The 16,676-nt window shown below is 53.0% G+C and overlaps 1 protein-coding gene across 9 annotated transcripts in view; it reads right to left on the bottom strand.

The window, feature by feature from the left end:
* The window catches only part of Atg13 (autophagy related 13), a 33,795-nt gene continuing 17,119 nt past the window's right edge, over positions 1–16,676 (bottom strand). For 6 of the 9 annotated variants that reach the window (XM_005384014.2, XM_005384012.2, XM_005384011.2 and 3 more), the window contains 13 exons: positions 15,599–15,739; positions 12,654–12,694; positions 11,965–12,061; positions 11,010–11,108; positions 10,564–10,657; positions 8,270–8,368; positions 7,431–7,541; positions 6,992–7,128; positions 4,955–5,069; positions 4,516–4,593; positions 4,208–4,324; positions 3,576–3,704; positions 1–1,953 (listed from right to left, as the gene is read on the bottom strand). In XM_005384014.2, the coding sequence (XP_005384071.1) occupies positions 1,876–1,953; positions 3,576–3,704; positions 4,208–4,324; positions 4,516–4,593; positions 4,955–5,069; positions 6,992–7,128; positions 7,431–7,541; positions 8,270–8,368; positions 10,564–10,657; positions 11,010–11,108; positions 11,965–12,061; positions 12,654–12,694; positions 15,599–15,739 (1,336 nt within the window). In that variant the 3' untranslated portion in view covers positions 1–1,875. The remainder of the gene's footprint in view (positions 1,954–3,575; positions 3,705–4,207; positions 4,325–4,515; positions 4,594–4,954; positions 5,070–6,991; positions 7,129–7,430; positions 7,542–8,269; positions 8,369–10,563; positions 10,658–11,009; positions 11,109–11,964; positions 12,062–12,653; positions 12,695–15,598; positions 15,740–16,676) is intronic. The other 3 variants (XM_013514205.1, XM_005384016.2, XM_005384018.2) reach the window with 3 other exon arrangements.

Here is a 16,676-nt window from a genome sequence, read left to right on the forward strand (position 1 = left end):
TTAAAGTACAGAAAAACCTTTATTGGAAATCTCTGAATACAGTTTGAAGTGCCGCTCAGCTACTTCCCAAGGAGGCCGGAGGGGGAGGAGCTGAGCCACCTGGAGAGAGACGACTGGTCCTGGCCTGGACAGGCACGGCCCTGTCCACAGGGCTCAGGGCGAGGACCAGCCTTGATGTCGCTTTGCTCCTCCTGGCCCAGCTTGAGGTCAGGTCCTGGCCTCCCCGGCCGCTTCCTGGGTGGGGAGCTGGAGAAAGGCTGGGCCCGCAGGGGCCGTATCAGGGGGGCCGCAGACTGTTGTGGATGGCAGGACCAGGCTTTTCATGCAGGACTCGGGCAGAGGGCGGCGGCTGAGATGGGGGCGTCCGCGATGCACCAGGTTCCCCCGCCCAGGCTGCAGCTGGGGAATCTGATGGGTTCGGCAGCCACGGACACACCCGGGCTGAGGCGGGAGGGCCAGCTGGCCACCGCCCAGGGCACTTCCCTGTGGCAGGAGAAGCAGGCACAGCCAGGGTTCCCCTGAGTCTGCTCCGCCTCAGCCAGCCTCAAGAGCAGGGACGCTGTCACATGCAGTTTACTGACAAAGCAACCCAGGGCCACCTGCCAGCTGCTGCCACAACACCTGGCCGGGAGGCCGGGCAGGCCGGGAGAGCAGCAGGCGAGGCACCTGACCTGCTCAGGTGATGGTACTTTAAGGGCAACAGTTAGCTGCCGGTCCAGCTTTCGTTTCTCAACGGGGGATCAGCGCAGGGCAGCGTCACAACCTAGATTCCAGGAAGCGGCGGCGGCCAGGCCCAAGTTGCAGTAGGAGCAGAAGGCGCTCCAGCCACAGAGGCACAGGCAACGTGCTTGGGTACCACAGCGGCACAGCTCTGGGGTCCTCACGGTAGCACCCAAGACGTCTGGGCTGCTGGAACTGACACAGCTGCTGTGGAGGCGCTGAGAGACCGGGCACTCGCCAGGACACCTGTGGTCATCAGGGACGCCGCGATCCTGACCTGGGGTCGCTCTGCTCTCTGCTGGCCCATCTTGGCTCCCGTCCTTGGCTCCTGCCCTGTGCGCAGGCACAGGAAGACCTTGGGAGCGGCGGCCCAGGTTCTGGGGATGCTCCTGAGCGGCAGGCCTCCGCCCCAGGAGGAAAATAGCCACTTCCAGTGGTTTCCTCTATAAAATATCTGATTTCTCTGAAAGTAATAAATATTTACCATTCCTATAACCAAGGAGCCGCAAAGGGGAGGAAGAAGCTCTGCTGGGACTCTGGGTGACAATGCTGGGGACGCGGGATTGCGAGCTGAGGAGCTGGGCACAGGCAGCCGCCAGGGGTGCACAGACCCCGAGGAGGGGCTGGCTCGACGGTCCAAGGTGGCACAACCTCACCAGGCACCCTAGGTACGGCTGGTGCTGGCGCTGTCACCGTGGGCAGGCAGGCTATCATACTGCCAGAAACACAGGCACGGGGGCAGAGAGCAAGAGGAAGCCGACCCTGGGAACTGGGGAGACAGAGAACCCCAAGACCCCCTCTTCCTCCCAGCACTGCCCGCTTCCTCTTTCTGCCTGGACCGTCTCGGCCACCAGTGGGAATGTCGAGTGGTTGATGGCCTGGACAGACAGGCAGGAGGCAGAAGTGGACAACACCCTTGTGACACAGTCAGCGACAGGCGGGGTGCAGAGACGGCCCTGCTGCGGCCCTTGTTGCAAAGGGTCTTCCTTCTCCAAGGCCAGTGGGGGGGTCTCTAGGAAGTGCGGAGCTGGGGCTTCCGGGCTGCCCCGGGGAATCGTCCTGCCGTCCACCTGGCTGGGAGCAGCGGGAGGGACAGGCGCGGTTCTGGCCTCCGGGACCACAGAAAGGGGTTGCTGCTGGTACTGGAGGTTACTTTTACTGCAGCGTTTCCACAAAGGCATCGAATTCTCGAACATTCTTTTCGTGCACAGCCAGCTTCTCGGGTAAGGAATCCTGTCGGGGAGAAGAAGAGAACCGCTTATTTGGGCCACTGACCCGGTCCCAGGGACACAGGCAGGGCTCTAGGCAGGCCAGCTGCACGGGCATCAGGATGGGGAGGGACATGTCCATCTGCTTTGCACACAGCCTGGGGAATCCACGAGGGTCACACACTCAGTGACACGGCAGACAGACCACACGCAGAAGGGCTTAGCACCGAGCTTAACCGGAAATATCCACGGCACACATCAGACTGAAACTACATAGCACTGCAAGTTTAGAGCGCTCTGAATTAAGCAAAGTTTCTTTACACCCTTCTCCGGGCCCCAGAATCCCCAAAGAGGAACAGGACAGCCCCAGGGCACCACCTGGGCAGGGCTGGGAGGCCTGGGCACCTGCATCTTCACACCAGCCCGGGGGCGAGAGTGACAGCACATGAGAGCCGTAGCGGGACAGACAGCGGGCGACAGAAGGGGTGTGGAGCCTCTCCAGCCTCGAAACCTAGCGTGGCCCAGACACCAAGGTGGGGCTGGGCACTTGGTGGTTCTGGCTGAGGACACAGTGAGCGCACAGGACCCATGTCTTCCTGCGTGCACGTTACATGACAGGAGGGACAGTTGGGGCACACAGTGAAACTCAGGAGCCAAACCCTTTGGGATCAGGACTTCAGTTGGCTGTGTGGCCACAGGCAAGTTATGCCGGCATGGATTGGCTTTCTGTTCTGTGGGCTGGGATAAGAAAACCTGCCTCGGCCAGGCGTGGTGGTGTAGGCCTGTAATCCCAACACTCGGGAGGCTGAGGCAGGAGGATTGCTGTGAGTTTAAGGCCACCCTGAACTACACAAGGACACCTTATCTCAAAAAAAAAAAAGAAAACCTCCCTTTCAGGACAACTGAAGATTCATAAAGAATGAGTGTGGCTCATGGTCGCCAAGTCGGCACCAGGCCTTGGGTTCCATTCCCAGCGTAGCCAAAGGGAAAGAAAACGCGGGGTGCTGGGGCAGTCCCAGTACCTGTCAGTAAGAGGACCGCCACTGTGCCTCTCCCACTGTTCCTATTAATACACGTAGCCTTCTGTCCAACCAAACCACGGGCAGCCACTCCCAGGCCTCTACTGGCAGAGGGGAGAGACCTGCCTCATACAGGGGGACGGCGACACCTCAGGCACAGGGCATCCCGTTTGTGGTTATGAGGGCGCTCGTCTGCCTTCACAGGCCGCAAGCGGAAACGCCCTGAGCAGAGAGGTGGCCGTTACAGTCGGCAGGGGATATCTGGGCGTGCATGAGAGCCGCCAGAAGAGCTGCAGCTCCAAGCAACGGCAGAACAGACTCTCAGACCGTGAGTGCCTCTGCCCTGCACAGCGGGCACCTGGCTGGGAGGTGACAGAGCCTGATGCCATGAAAGCAGCTCGAACAGGAGCGAGCAGGTTACGCCGAGAACATGCAGAGAAAGGAAACTGGGCGCGAGCCAAGTCCAGCTAACGACTGCAGCACCGTGAGAGTACCCAGTGTGACCAGGAGACAGCAGCCCGCATCTCACACGTCTCCTTCCGGTGAGAGAGGCGCCAGGAGCAGCCGGAAATGTCCGGCCTGTGGCACAGAAGTGACCATCGAATGGGGCCGTGGGGGCGTTCCGTACCAAGTCTTCCGCCATGGACTGTGCTCCAATGTCTATGGAGAGGCTGCTCAGCTGAGGCGGGTTCTGAAACTCACGGTAGAAGGTCCCCAAGTCCATCGGCAGGATGTCGTCTTTAGAAAAAGCTGGTTTCTTCAAAAATAAGACATACTCATTTAGCTTGCCTCGGAGCGCAAAGAGAAGTCCAAAATAAACTGCGAACAAGTCTGTTTCCTTCCAGGGACTATCCAGGAAAAGACAGTTGTGGGCTCATTTGAGGGAGAGGACTCTTTACACCTTGCTCTTCTGGACTGCTGACCTCTAACCCTGGGGACACTCTTCCTTCCCCAGCAGCGTTTCTGTCCCCTTAGTCACACAACTTTCCTAAGCAAAAGGCCACCATGCAGGCATGAACAAGACCCCAGGGGAACCACTGGGAAATCTCCATTGAGAGCTGAATGCTAACCAGACATGGCAGGAAATGCCTTACTGTTCCCAGGGCCCTAAGGTCTCCCCAAGGGGAGCAGGGCAGAGTCCCCTTACACCCTCGGCTATACGGCCCAGCCCAGCCCAGCACATCCGGAGAGGGAACTCGCTCCTGCTCAAGCCCAACAGACACCTCCAGCTTTACCGTTGCTGGGGCGCAGTCAACTTACGAAGTCGATCATGACGAAGTCATCATGCGGGTTGCCGCTGCTGCCCCCACTGGAGCCCTCGGAGTGCAGGCTGCCGTGGAGTGGGGAGGCGGCCTCTGGTGAGTCTGGAGGGTTCACCTGGTGCAGAAGAGGCAGTTAGGACGGAGGCTGTGAGCTGGGCGCCCATCCCTGCTCACACCTGAGGATTCTATAAGGAGCCTGGTGCTGGCCGCAGAGGCCCGGGCTGTGGGGGACTTAGCTACCATGGCCCAGGAGATGGGTGACGACCACACGATCTATGTAAAACTGCCAGTCACTGGTGTGCTCACCATAGGGTCGGCGTCCTCCAGCTCCAAGTTCTTGGGTGCAAACATAGCAAAGGGTATGTCCAGGCTCGTCAGAGTCACCTATGGAGCCATGGGAGAGAAGCGTTTGTGCCTGGCCCTCCCCTCCCCCTGCCGGCCAGCTGCCAGGAGTGCTGCCCACACTTGCACAGGCTGACCACGCTGTCCCCGCCACCCCGTCCCCCACCACAAACGCCCACGGTGCGCACGGGGCTGGGCTCCTGAGGACCCCGCCCGGGAAGTGGGCTCTGCAGTTCCCGAGGTAGCCCAGGAACCAAGACCCGGCCTGCTGAGGCACCTCCAGCTTCAGGCAGGCCCGAGCCAACGGCACCCGGACACAGGAAGCTTCGGGCTCGCAGTGCAACACACGATGCTGCCACTGCGAGGTTCCTGCCCTCAGGCCTAGCAGGGACAGGAGTCCTACCTGGTTGATGGGCTTGTTGACAAAAGCCCCCACCTTCCGGACAAAGATGGTCTCCAGGACGTCGTGGGGGGAGGCCCGGCCCTCGCTGCTGTTGGAGACGGTTTCGGTGCCCTCACTGGAGGAGAAAGCAAAGCGGTGTCACCCACACTCGGCGCAATGACCTGCTTCCCCGGGCCGACCCTCTCGGGCAGGAATTGGCCCCCGGCCACCCTGGGGGGACAGAGGGCTGTGGTATGGCTGCCCCCCTGCACCACCTCATGTACTTAAGCGGAGGACAGCAGGGGACACGCGAGAGGCTTCAGGGCATAGCTGAGTAAAGGCCGGGTGATGAAAACCCATGACCACGCAGTGCCAGAGATAGGGACAAGCAGCTCTCAAACAGCTGCAGCTGCAGTGTTCCATGATGCAGCAGACCCCACGGTCCAGCTGCCCTTTCCTCTTTGCTATCTAAGGCCGCCACAAGGCCTGGCAGCGTACAGTACCACGTCACTCAAGCCTCACCTTGCCAGGGACACCGGCACTGTTCACAATCAGAGGCCAGCAGCACCATCGCTTGGAGCCCCCGTCAGCTCCCCACGCGCCCTCCCGTGCTTCACCTCCTGTCCCCGCCCTGTCGGGCCTCCACTCTAAAGCCCTGAATGACACCAGCGCCCTGCCCCTGCCACACCGACGCGCACACTGGGCCCTGACCTGGGTTCTGCAGTGGCTGCCGGCCCTGCAGACTGGAGAGGTCGTCCCGGCTGGCCATACAGTCCAGGCACCCTTGTGGGCAGGAAGGCTGTGCGAGCGACTGCGGCAGCAGTCGGGTCAGCCACAGGCACCAGGCCAGGCTTCAGTGTGCTTGGGACTCGCATCTGACCCTAATCTGACCCCGCAGGGTTTTTTGCCATTAGCTACTCCTGGACATGTCCCAGGGGTCAAGACTCAGACAACTGCAGTGTAAAATGACTAACAGATCTTCCTTTGATCATTCAACCTTGGGGGCGAGGGAGAAAGGGTGGAGTCTGAAAAGCCAGGAATTTCCTACAGAATCACCCCAAAAATCTTCTGGAACGATCACCCTCCCGCCACCCCCACTGCGGCAATGGGAGAGACCCTAGGATCCCTATGCCGAGACCATTCATCCAGCGGGGGCGAGCCCACGGCACACGCGCCACAGCTGGCTGTTTGTTCTCACTGAAGGCTCTAAGAGATTCGCCAGCTCTGCTATGTGGGCAGGGCAATCTTGTTATCCCCTGGGCCATCGACTGCAAGGAGAAGCAGCTAGGCCAGGCAGAGCTCTGGAGCTCTCAGGAAGAAGGGACAGGTGCTCCGGAGTCGGGGTGCACCCGTGTTCCAGCTGTGTGGCAAGCCCAGGCGACCTCAGGCCAGTCCCTCTCTATACTGCTTTGTGGTGAACCCTGTCATCTTTTTTGAAAAAAGTGATAGCAGTGACTTGTTTATTTGAGACAGGGTCTCACTATGTAGCCTAGGCTGGCCTTGAACTCACAGTAATTCTGCCTCAGCCTCCCGAGTGCAGGGATTACAAGCATGCACCACTAGGCCCGGCCAACAGTGGTGAATTCTGCAAGGCAGAAACATGAGAACTATTACTTCCTACTTAGTAACTACCTTTCTCATCTGAATTTCATAGAATGTATCACTTTGTTACTGTGGCTCGACTTAAAAGCTTTTTAAATGAAAAAATGGGCATTTCCAAAGAATGTCAATGAGGCTCTAATTCAAAGAAAAACAGAATCACACCCACAGGTGCACCTTGGCCCCAGACCTCAGGGTGTGGTAAGCACCTGTTCTGATCCTCAGGCCACGAACTGCTTCCAGCAGGAGCCTGGGGTAAGAAAAGACACCGGACAATCTCCACTGGGTGGAGCAAGACCCAGACAGGACCAAGCCCCGTCTCCCGCTGGCAGAGCTTCCTTACACACCGAGGCCGAGAAAGGTAAGGTTCCTGAGGAGTTGCAGGAGTCCCCATTTGGGGTCCAGCTGAGCCTGTGTGCGTCAGGCCCTCCCACCCGGCCACGCCCCATGGGGACTCACCTGCTGGAAGGTGTGGCAGCACAGTGGGCCCCATCAGAAGGGGTGTGGGTCCCCAGTTTCTCTTGGTCTGCCTGGGAGCCGTGGGCAGGCTGGTTGGGAGCCACAGGCACCCCGCCTTCCTTCCCAGGAACCATCAGCTGTGGGGAAAATGCAGACACCTGAGTGATAGCAGCGTCAGGCAGCAGGGGACCCTCAGGGTCTGGCTGGGTGGCGCTGCTTCCAGCCTTCCCACGACCAATGCCACCACCAGGTGGGCAGACATCCTTATCCTCTCTGGGACTTGGGAGCTGGCAGACACGCGTGATGACTACACAGGGACAGGGAGGGAGAAACCCTGGGAAGTCCGTCCTTTCCTCTTTGATTCCGGACACTTGCACGCCATCTGTGTCCTCAGAGGGCAGGGGAGGCGGCCCAGCAGCCCGTCCCCAGCTGGAGATACCTGGTGAGGGTGTGGCACGTTTAGACCAGCAGCGAACACTACTGGGTAAGCCAGGTCAGCTGATCCAAGGCCCAGGACAGCAGGCTGATAGGAAAGGCGAGAGCTTGAGAGCTGAGCAAGAGAAAAACAGAGGGGCAGAGGACAGGCAGGAAAACAGGCCGTGGAGACGGGGACAGACAACCCCAGGAGAGGGAAGGAACGGATCCCTGCCCTGGCCCACAGCAAGGGGCCACGAAATGCGGCGGGCAGGCCTCTGGATCCCTTGCAGATGAGAAGCACGGAGACTGTCCGCCCCAGGATTGGGAGCCCTGGCTCCAAGGCTCCAGAGGCCTCAGATGAACTCCTGGCGGCCCCTTCCCCAGGGTGCAGCTAATACTTCCATTCTGAGCCCAGCAGATCTGCGGGCCACAACCCGGACAGAACTTGCAGCCAAAGTCATCCGTTTTTCCAAAGCCATTCTATTTTTTCCTCTGTCCTTGAGGTCCCTTTGGAATAGAAGGCATCTTTTCTAAACACACCCTCCCATCACCCCTGGGTAGGGGTGGGTTCCTATTTATACCGAAAAAAGAAAGGCCAGTCTTGAATTGTTTATTTGGAAAATTGATATAAATAACTTCATGTATCTTTCACATAACAGAAGGAGGGACAAATGCAAATCCCTATTTTGGGCTTCCGGGCTGTGGCTGTGTCCTGTTAGCCTCAGTTCTGCAGCTCGGAATGCTTCCCCGGAACGCCTGCGGCTGCTCAGACCACACCACCTGGGCTCGGTCTCAGGTGAGAGGGCAAGTCGCGGTCTGCTCGCGGTCTGCCAAATCCCCTTCTGCCCATGATGAACTCACTTGATGGGAAAAGGCCAGTCCTGCCATGGGAACCCTCAGAGTGTCCGTCACCACAGGAGTAGGGGTCTGAAAATGTGCCTTTGTGACAGTAAACACACACTGTGCACAGACACACACACAGACAGGAACACAAGAGAAGAAAAAAGAAAAGGGACTTGAGAAAGACACGAAATATCTCCGAGAGGCAGCAGGGAGGCCGGAGGGAGAGTGGGACCCGGGAGGGAGAGGGTGGCCGGGGCACTCCAGCTCCCAAGGGCCAGCGTGGAGGGTCCCGGAAGTGACGTGTACCCCAGGGCGCACCGACACGCATCTCCCAGATGAGCAGCGGGGAGAGCGAGCGAGCTCAAGAGGGTTTGACCTGGCGAAGCGAAGAAGCCTGACCTGAGCACTAGTGCGCTGTGAGTGGGCAGGGTTCGAAGGCGCGTGGCAGGAGGGCGACCACGGACAGGCGCGGGGCACTGGGCGGGGCCCACAGTCTGCAAGAACAGACCGACCCAGCCTCAGAAGCCGGCGCTGACCCGGGGGGAGGCCAAGTTGAGAAGGTACGAGAGGCAGGTGCATGTCTGCGTTCGTGCCTGCGGGTTCGTAGTCCCCAGTGGTGGGGGACAACGTGGCAGAGGAAAAGCAGGGCCCTTTCAGAACTCTTCCGATTCTTTTCTTTCTGAGGTAACATTTCACTAGATGGCCCAGGCTGGTCTCAAACTCACAATCCTTCTGCCTCAGCTTCTCAAGAGCTCGGGTTACAAGGGTGCAACACATGGCTAGCTCAAAAGCCTTAGGACTTCACAGCTACTTATGGAAAAGAGGATCACATGGGGCCCTGCTGTTCTATCCTTAACTCTGTTTGTTTGTTTGTTTTTTTTCCGGTACCGGGAATCGAACTCATGATCTTGCACTTGCCAGGCAGGTGCTGTGCCACTGAGCTAAATCCCCAGCCCCGATCTTCCTGCTTCAGCCTCCCCAGTGCTGGGATCACAGGTGTGTGCCACCATGCCCAGCTGTCAGCTCTTTTGTTAGGGTCTTGCTAAGAGAGACCAGGCTTGCCTCGAACTTGCAATCCTCCTGCCTCATCTTCCTGGCAGGTATGGGTGACAGGCATGCACCAACACACTGGCAACTACTGCTTTTGAAACAGTGGAGAGGCATGATTTCGATATGGTACCTCCAAAATAACCCAGAATGGAGAAGTTTACATATTTCCACAATTAAAAATTATAACTAAAGAAATTAGAGAGCTAATGAATGAGTCATACCCACAACGAAGGCGAAAGAGAAGCATGGAGGATGGTTTAAGGTGCAGAATGGGGGCAGGGCTAGAAGAAACCGGCTGATGAGACAAAGTGGAAGAAGCCCATGATGGAGCCGGCAGGGAACAGAGGGAGCTGGAGGCAAGGGGTGGGAGCGGCCCTGCAACAGTCAGCAGCAGGAAAGGGGTGCCTAGCACAGTGGTCCTTGGCTCCTGCCTGTGAGACGAGACCACGAGAAGCTTCCTGTGGGGCAGCTGCTCACATTTTGGGGCCACATTTTATTGATTGATGATTTAATTAATGGTAAGGGTTAATGGTAATTGATTAATGGTAAGGCTGCTGGTTAGAATACTGAGATAGAGAATACAGAAAGGCAAATGTCTGTCATTATAAAAGCTACACAGTAGTTTCTCACTGTTTTTTTTTTTTTTTTTGCTTTGTTTTGGTATTGGGGATTAAAGCTAATGCTAAACCCCCAGCCTTCTCCTTATTTTTTATTTTAAAACAAGGGTCATGCCAATTTTCTATGTTGTTCATGCAGGGCAGGAACTTGTGAGACCGCTGCCTCAGTCTCCCAGAGTGCTGGGATTACAGGCGTGCGCTACCATGCCCAGCTTCTTACCGGCATTTTTCACTAAGTAAGTACTGGCTATTTTGGGGCTCTTTCCATGATGAGAAACCAAATTTACCACTTAAGCAGAGAAGCTCACTAAATTAGCAGGTGTGGATTACAGAACCTCACTGATATCTGAATGCATTTGATTTTGTGACTGATTTTCAACGGAACTGGACGTCATCGGCGGGAAGGTAATGGCTAATTGTAATTTGGTGAGTTAAGATGGTTATGACTAGGATTGCTGCAAGATTATGGGCTTATTACGTGCTGCGTCAGTCTCTCTGTCGTTCATCACAACCCTTGAAACAAATCCTCACACAACCAAAGGGACTGGAGTGTAGGTGAACGTGGACCCAATTTCACACACACACACACACACACACACACACACACAGTAGTAACCATCAGCAGCCCAGAACACATCTCCCTACCTGCGACGGCGGGGAGGTGGAGAACGAAGTGGTACACACTTCCTGAGAGTCTTCTACGGATGGGTACACTCCACCAGCATCCTCGCCAGCAGTTCTGCAGGAGGGGAACAGAAACGGAGAGCTTTCTAGGTTGGGTAAGGATGGGGGTTGGGTCAGGAACTTTCAGGTAGAGTTTATAATGCCTAGAAGTCACTTAATAATGTACCCAGAATAGTCCACAAATTACTGGTACTCCTGTAATCTCCAGTAGCTTGCTATACAGAACACTGTTACCATCAAGATGTAAATGCCCGATGTTTTCTGAAACATTCTGTGTGCCCCACATGGTAGTGTACCTAACCAGAAGCAGTGAGAACAGAGGGAAGTAGCCCCTCCATTTCTATCCAGGGGGTAAATGGCCATGCTGGTTCTACTGTGCACTGGGAGGTGCCATCCACGCGCCTCACCTGTAACTGCAGGGGTGTCTGGGAGAGGAGCTGGGGTAGGGGCGGTCCACAAAGTGATCAATGATGATCCCCATGATAGGTGGGGTCCTCTCAAATTGCCTAGACAACAAGCAAAATGCAGTTTAAAAGAAAGTGAAGTAATTTGCACCAGGACAATAGAAAAAATGGCTTAAGGGCATGTCAGGAATCCATAAGGCCCCACCACTTCTAGGCTCAAAATTATACACGTGAAAGACTTCGCTTTCATAAGAGAGCCCCAGGGCAGTGAATTCTAGAAGTGCAGATTCAGTTTATAGTGTTTAGTCATTCAGGCATTTACAGGCCTCTGGAGCCATGATCCAAGAGGGCCTGGATACTGCTCAAGCTGACAGCAGAGCTTGGCATCATCCACCTAGTGCTGGCCTTACAGGCATGCAATATGCAAGAGTAACGGGATCAAGTAAGCTTCCACCTAGATTTCAGAAGGCCTGGGAGGCCAGGGAGTGTGCCCATGAGAAGGTAATGTGTGAAGCTGTGAGAGTGAAGCTAAGAGTACAGTGTAGACCTTAAAAAGCTGCAGAAGCCAGGAATGTGGAACATCTGAGGAAAGCTGCAAGGAATGAGCAAAGCAGCCCGAGAGAGAGGCCATGAGGCCTACAACCACCAGCAGTGCCATAGGAGTGAGGCCACTTCCCAGCCCCCGTGAAGACGTTGAAGGGCCCCTCACTTTCTGTCTACTGGCCTTAGCTATTGCAATCTCTGTGTAAGCCAACTCTACATTCTAGACACGCTGGCTCTGGGACTCTCAAATTCTCCAATCTGACAATAATGCACTCTCACTCGGAGAGTTCATTCTTCAGAAGGGGCTGCTTTCAGTACCGGCAAAGCTGCACTCCAGATGCTGTCAGGGGTTTGGGGAAGGCAGGAGCTTCAGGACCGCTGGAGAGTTCTCTTGGATTCTAAGGCTCCTCCTTACCTGGTGGACATGAATGCCAAGTTGATTCTGTAAGCACAAGAAAGAGTGATGGTGCCCACAGGGGTGCCCACTGTCCCAACGCGAACTGTCTGGAAGCCTAGAAGAGAGACATTATTAGCCTTTTTCCAGAGAATGCTGACACTGTCCCTGGCCGTCACTCTGAATCATTCAGCCTGCTGTACGCTCTCTGGCATTATTCGCTTAGCACCAAAAGGGTAGCAGCCTCCACTGTGTGTGTGTGTGCATGTGTGTGTGTGTGCATGTGCATGTGTGTGTGTGTGCGTGTGTGTGCGCGCGTGCGCACACACATGCGCACACATGCATACTGGTATTTTGCTCCTTTCAAAGTACTCAATACTGACCCCACAAGGGTGGACGAAATGGCACTCATTTCCAGGTAAAACTAGGTTCAAAGGAATAAGAAAGATACTCTATACAATCAGAGAAACTTCTCTAGTAACATACTTTAGAAATGATCCCTGAAAGTGTAGCCTTAGGAATAAGCAGGAATATGAAGTTCATGAACTTGTGGGGAAATCTCCTTGGACCACCTACATGTCCATCTCTTCCTTACTCCTCTTACGCGTCCTGAGCCTGTAACCCCAGATTACACAGGGTGCTCAGCCCCTCTCTGAAGGCAGCAGTGCTCTTAACATTACCATGTTTTTCCACCTCACTCCGACCCATACCTTCTCCTAAGCCATTCAGCTGAACTTCCCCAAAGTATATCCTGTAGGGAAGAAAGAAAAAGAAATGTTACCTGTTCCTATGATGTGATTTAAAAGTTTGCATACTGGGAGATAAAAATATGTAAATGAATTTGACAAACAGACCTTTAACTGCTACTGGAAGGTATGAATTATGATAAATGGGCTTCAACTATGAGGAGCTCTGCCTTTTTTTTTGGTACTGGGAACTGAACTCAGGACCCTGCTGAGCTAAATCCCCAGCCCCTCTGCCTTCTTGTAACAAGTTATTCCCAAATAAGTGGGTTAAGAAAGAATAAAATCTTGAGCCAGGCATGGTGGTACATGCCTATAATCGCAGATCTCAGGAGGCTGAGGCAGCAAGACTGCCCTAGTTCAAGGCCAGCCTGAACTACATAGCAAGGTCCTGTCTCAAAAAACAAAACAAAACAAAACAACAACAAAATAAACCCCAAACAAACAAACAAAAAAAAATCTTTTCTACCATGAAATAATTAACTAGGTAAGAGTATTCTAAAACAATTAAAATATAGGCCAGGGATATACCCCATATCAGCACAAGCACAAGTACCTGCCTGACAAATGCAAGGTCCTGAGTTTGATTCCCAGTACCAAAAAAGAAAAAAAAATTTAAATATGAAATAGAATATGAAACCAAGTATGGTAGCCCACATCTCCTAGCACTCTGGGAGGCTGAGGCAGGGGGATCCCAAGTTTGAGCCCTGCATGGGCAACTGAGCAAATTAGTGAGACTCTGTCTCAAAAATTAAAGATAAAAAAGGGGCTTGGAATGTAGCTAGTATAAAGGTCCTTAGTTCAATCTCCTGTAGTACCAAAAAAAAAAAAAAAAAAAAAAGAAAGTAATAAAAGAGATCATCCACTTCTTTATAGTTCAAACCACAATCATTTGTATCTAAAATCACTTCTACATGGTTAAACATCTAGGAAGCAGCACTGATTACTCTACAGATGCAAGATAAAGGAAGAGGTCCTAGAAAACTAAGCTCATTTTAGTAGCACCGTAGAGCAGCTTGTATAGGAACAACAGGCAAGTGGGCTCGGCACCCGTGAGAGATGTCAGCACGAGGAAGCAGTTTTCAGTTGTGTCTGAATTCAAGTCTAGTCATTTTACAATGGAAGGCTCAACTTCCTATCTAGGAGAACTACAGAGAAAGCAAGTATTTGCTAGTCTTGGAAAAATAAGCATAATTGGGGTTCTCAGGTCATTTCCAAGAATGTGAGGACAACCTGGTGAGGGTTCTCGGGGTGCAGTGACGCCAGCAGGCGTAGGAGGCCGCTGCGTCTGGCTGCGCTAACACTGCAAGTCAGAGGCCACACACAGCAGCTCATGAGAGTCTGCGAGCACTCCGCTCCGGAGCCACAGTTCTCCCTGTCCTGCGCTGTCCCATACTCTACTCCTCCCCTCGGACCCTGTGACAGCCTGCACACAGCTCCGTCCCTCACTTTCCCGCCGCCAGCTGTTGTGAGGCCGTCACTCCTGCTGCGGGCCTCTCTGCCATGGTCCAGCTCATGGCCGGCTCCTCTAGGGTGTCTGCCGTTTCTTCCCTCTGTTTTCCCGCTCCCCTGTTCCGGATACTGCTCTGCAGCTTTGACTCCTGCACTCAACAAAACGTGTCAAACTCCGCTTGTGGCTCTGTGTAACCCTACTGGTTAGCTGGCCCAGACCTCAAGAGAACAGCATCAACAAAGAAGCGCAAGAGAAACATCCCAAGGAAGATGCTCAGCTAACTGCTGACCAGCTTTCTATCTCCACAGACAAATAATTTAACACTTACGTTAAGCTAGCAGTTTGTCAGACAGAAACTTTGACTTTAGCACTGGAACGCAGGAGGCTGGGGAATATTCCGAGGATAGCCTCGTTGGTTGTTGGTTTGCCTTTTTTTTTTCTTTTTGGTTCTGGTGATCAAACTTAGGGCCTTCAGACTGAGCTACATCCCCAGAAACTATTTTTAAAAAGGTATCTATTTCACTCATGTATAGCTCTATGTATTTTCTTTAGAAACCACTTTGAAGATACCAAAGTATAGTACAACAACCATTGATAATAACCTACCACTTGGGGCTGGGGATTTAGCTCAGCGGCAAAAGCGCCTGCCTGGCAAGCGCAAGGTCGTGAGTTCGGTTCCCGGTACCGGAGAAAAACCAAAAAAAAAAAACAAAAACAAAAACAAACAAACAAAAAATAACCTACCACTTATGTCTGTAACTCACTATTATTTGTCTATTTATTTTCCTGAGAAACTATCTTGTAGATAACAATGTGTAAAACAACCACTGATAATTTTCTACCACTTTGTCTGTAATTCGGTAAGCCCCCCTATTACTATGTTATCCTTCTTTTACTCTTTAAAATTAAAAAAAAAGACATCTATTCAATTGTATTTATTTACACACACATACATGTTTTGAGACTGGGTCTTGCTAATTTTCCCAGACTGGACCTGAATTTATGATCTTTGTGTCTCAGCCTCCCAAAGTGTACCAACGTGCCCAGCTACGATGACTTTTTTTTTTATCTTTTTGAGATAGGGTTTCACTAGGCAGTTCAGGTTGGCCTTGAACTCACTTTGTAGCCCAGGCTAGCCTCGAAATTGCAGCAATCCTCCTGCCTCAGCAATCCTCTTGCCTCAGCCTCCTGTGTGCTGGGATTATAGGTGTACACCACCACACTTGGCAGGATAGCCTGTTTTGCAAGGGCTTAATCTCCTTTTCTAACCTTAAAGTCCACTCTAAGAACCATGACTGCAGAGACCAAAGCCCAGTACAGCCGGGGCCCATCATGGAGGACGGAAATCAATCACATACTGGCTATAGCACTGATAATCCAAGCAATGATCTGTCATGACTGCAGACATCTGAAGGCCAGGCAGACAGTGTGGGAAGGGAGGAACATCCACGCTGCTTACCTGTACAAAATGACATATTCATGCCCCTGTTTTCTGGACAGTCTGTAGGCCGGTGTCACCCGTGTTATAGCAAGGAGAGACTTGAGCAGCAGGGACAGTCTGTTGTAGACAGTATAGGAAACTTTGATTTCTTTATCACACCTGTGGGGTACACGGACCGGTGAGCATCTCGTATAAACTACTGGAACTGTACATCTTTATGATTTAATAATGTTTTGAACTAAAGGAACAACTGGAGTTGTCCACAGTTTTTTTTTTTTTTTTTTTTTGGGTCTTTTGAGATAGTGTCTCACTATGTAGTTCAGCTAGCCTCAAACTAGCCTCGATCCTCCTGCCTCAGCCTCCTGAGTGCTGGGATTACATGTGTGTACCACTATACCTAGCCCATAGATTACTGAAGGAAGCCAACGCTTAATTTTTTTATGCCCTAGACAGAAGAGATGAGCAGGAAAAATCCACCCAATCTGTTTTGATGTAGTTTGGAAGTGGTTATTGTTCTAAGCAATAAAGCAACACTTAAAAACAATAAATACACATTGTAATTATATATACTAAAGATGTAGACATGATTTTAATGTGCCATCATACATGCTATCTAACTCTCTAGGGGAAATCTAGAGAAAAGCCTGTTTGGCACTAGAACTCTCTACCATGATCAGGCAACTGTTCTCTATTTAAGAAAAAATAGTGCTCACATCACACATATTTATCACTACTGAGGGTTTTCTTTGATGGTCTGGTTATTTCCCTCAATCTTCCTGTATATTCTACTTGAAAACTGATGCTTCAGCCAGGGGGTAAACTGAGCTGCCTTAAAGGAGGAAAGTAGGGCAGGGACATGAGGCGCAGCTCCCATCCACGGCCGACACGGGTGTGTCAGGGGCAGCGCGGGGAAATCGTCTTGGACGATAGCCATGCAGCGAACAGACAAAACAGAGTGGTCACGTTACACACTCACGCGGGACTGAGTCAGAGAATGAGCTGTGCTCTGGGAAAACAACAAATCCTTGTCGGCTCTCCCTGCTGCTTCTCTCCGAGGCGCATGGGTCCCTGAGGACTGACCTCCCTCTGAAGGTCA

Source organism: Chinchilla lanigera, unplaced genomic scaffold (genome assembly GCF_000276665.1).
Source record: "Chinchilla lanigera isolate Chin_1 unplaced genomic scaffold, ChiLan1.0 scaffold00021, whole genome shotgun sequence".
Lineage (NCBI taxonomy): Eukaryota > Metazoa > Chordata > Mammalia > Rodentia > Chinchillidae > Chinchilla > Chinchilla lanigera.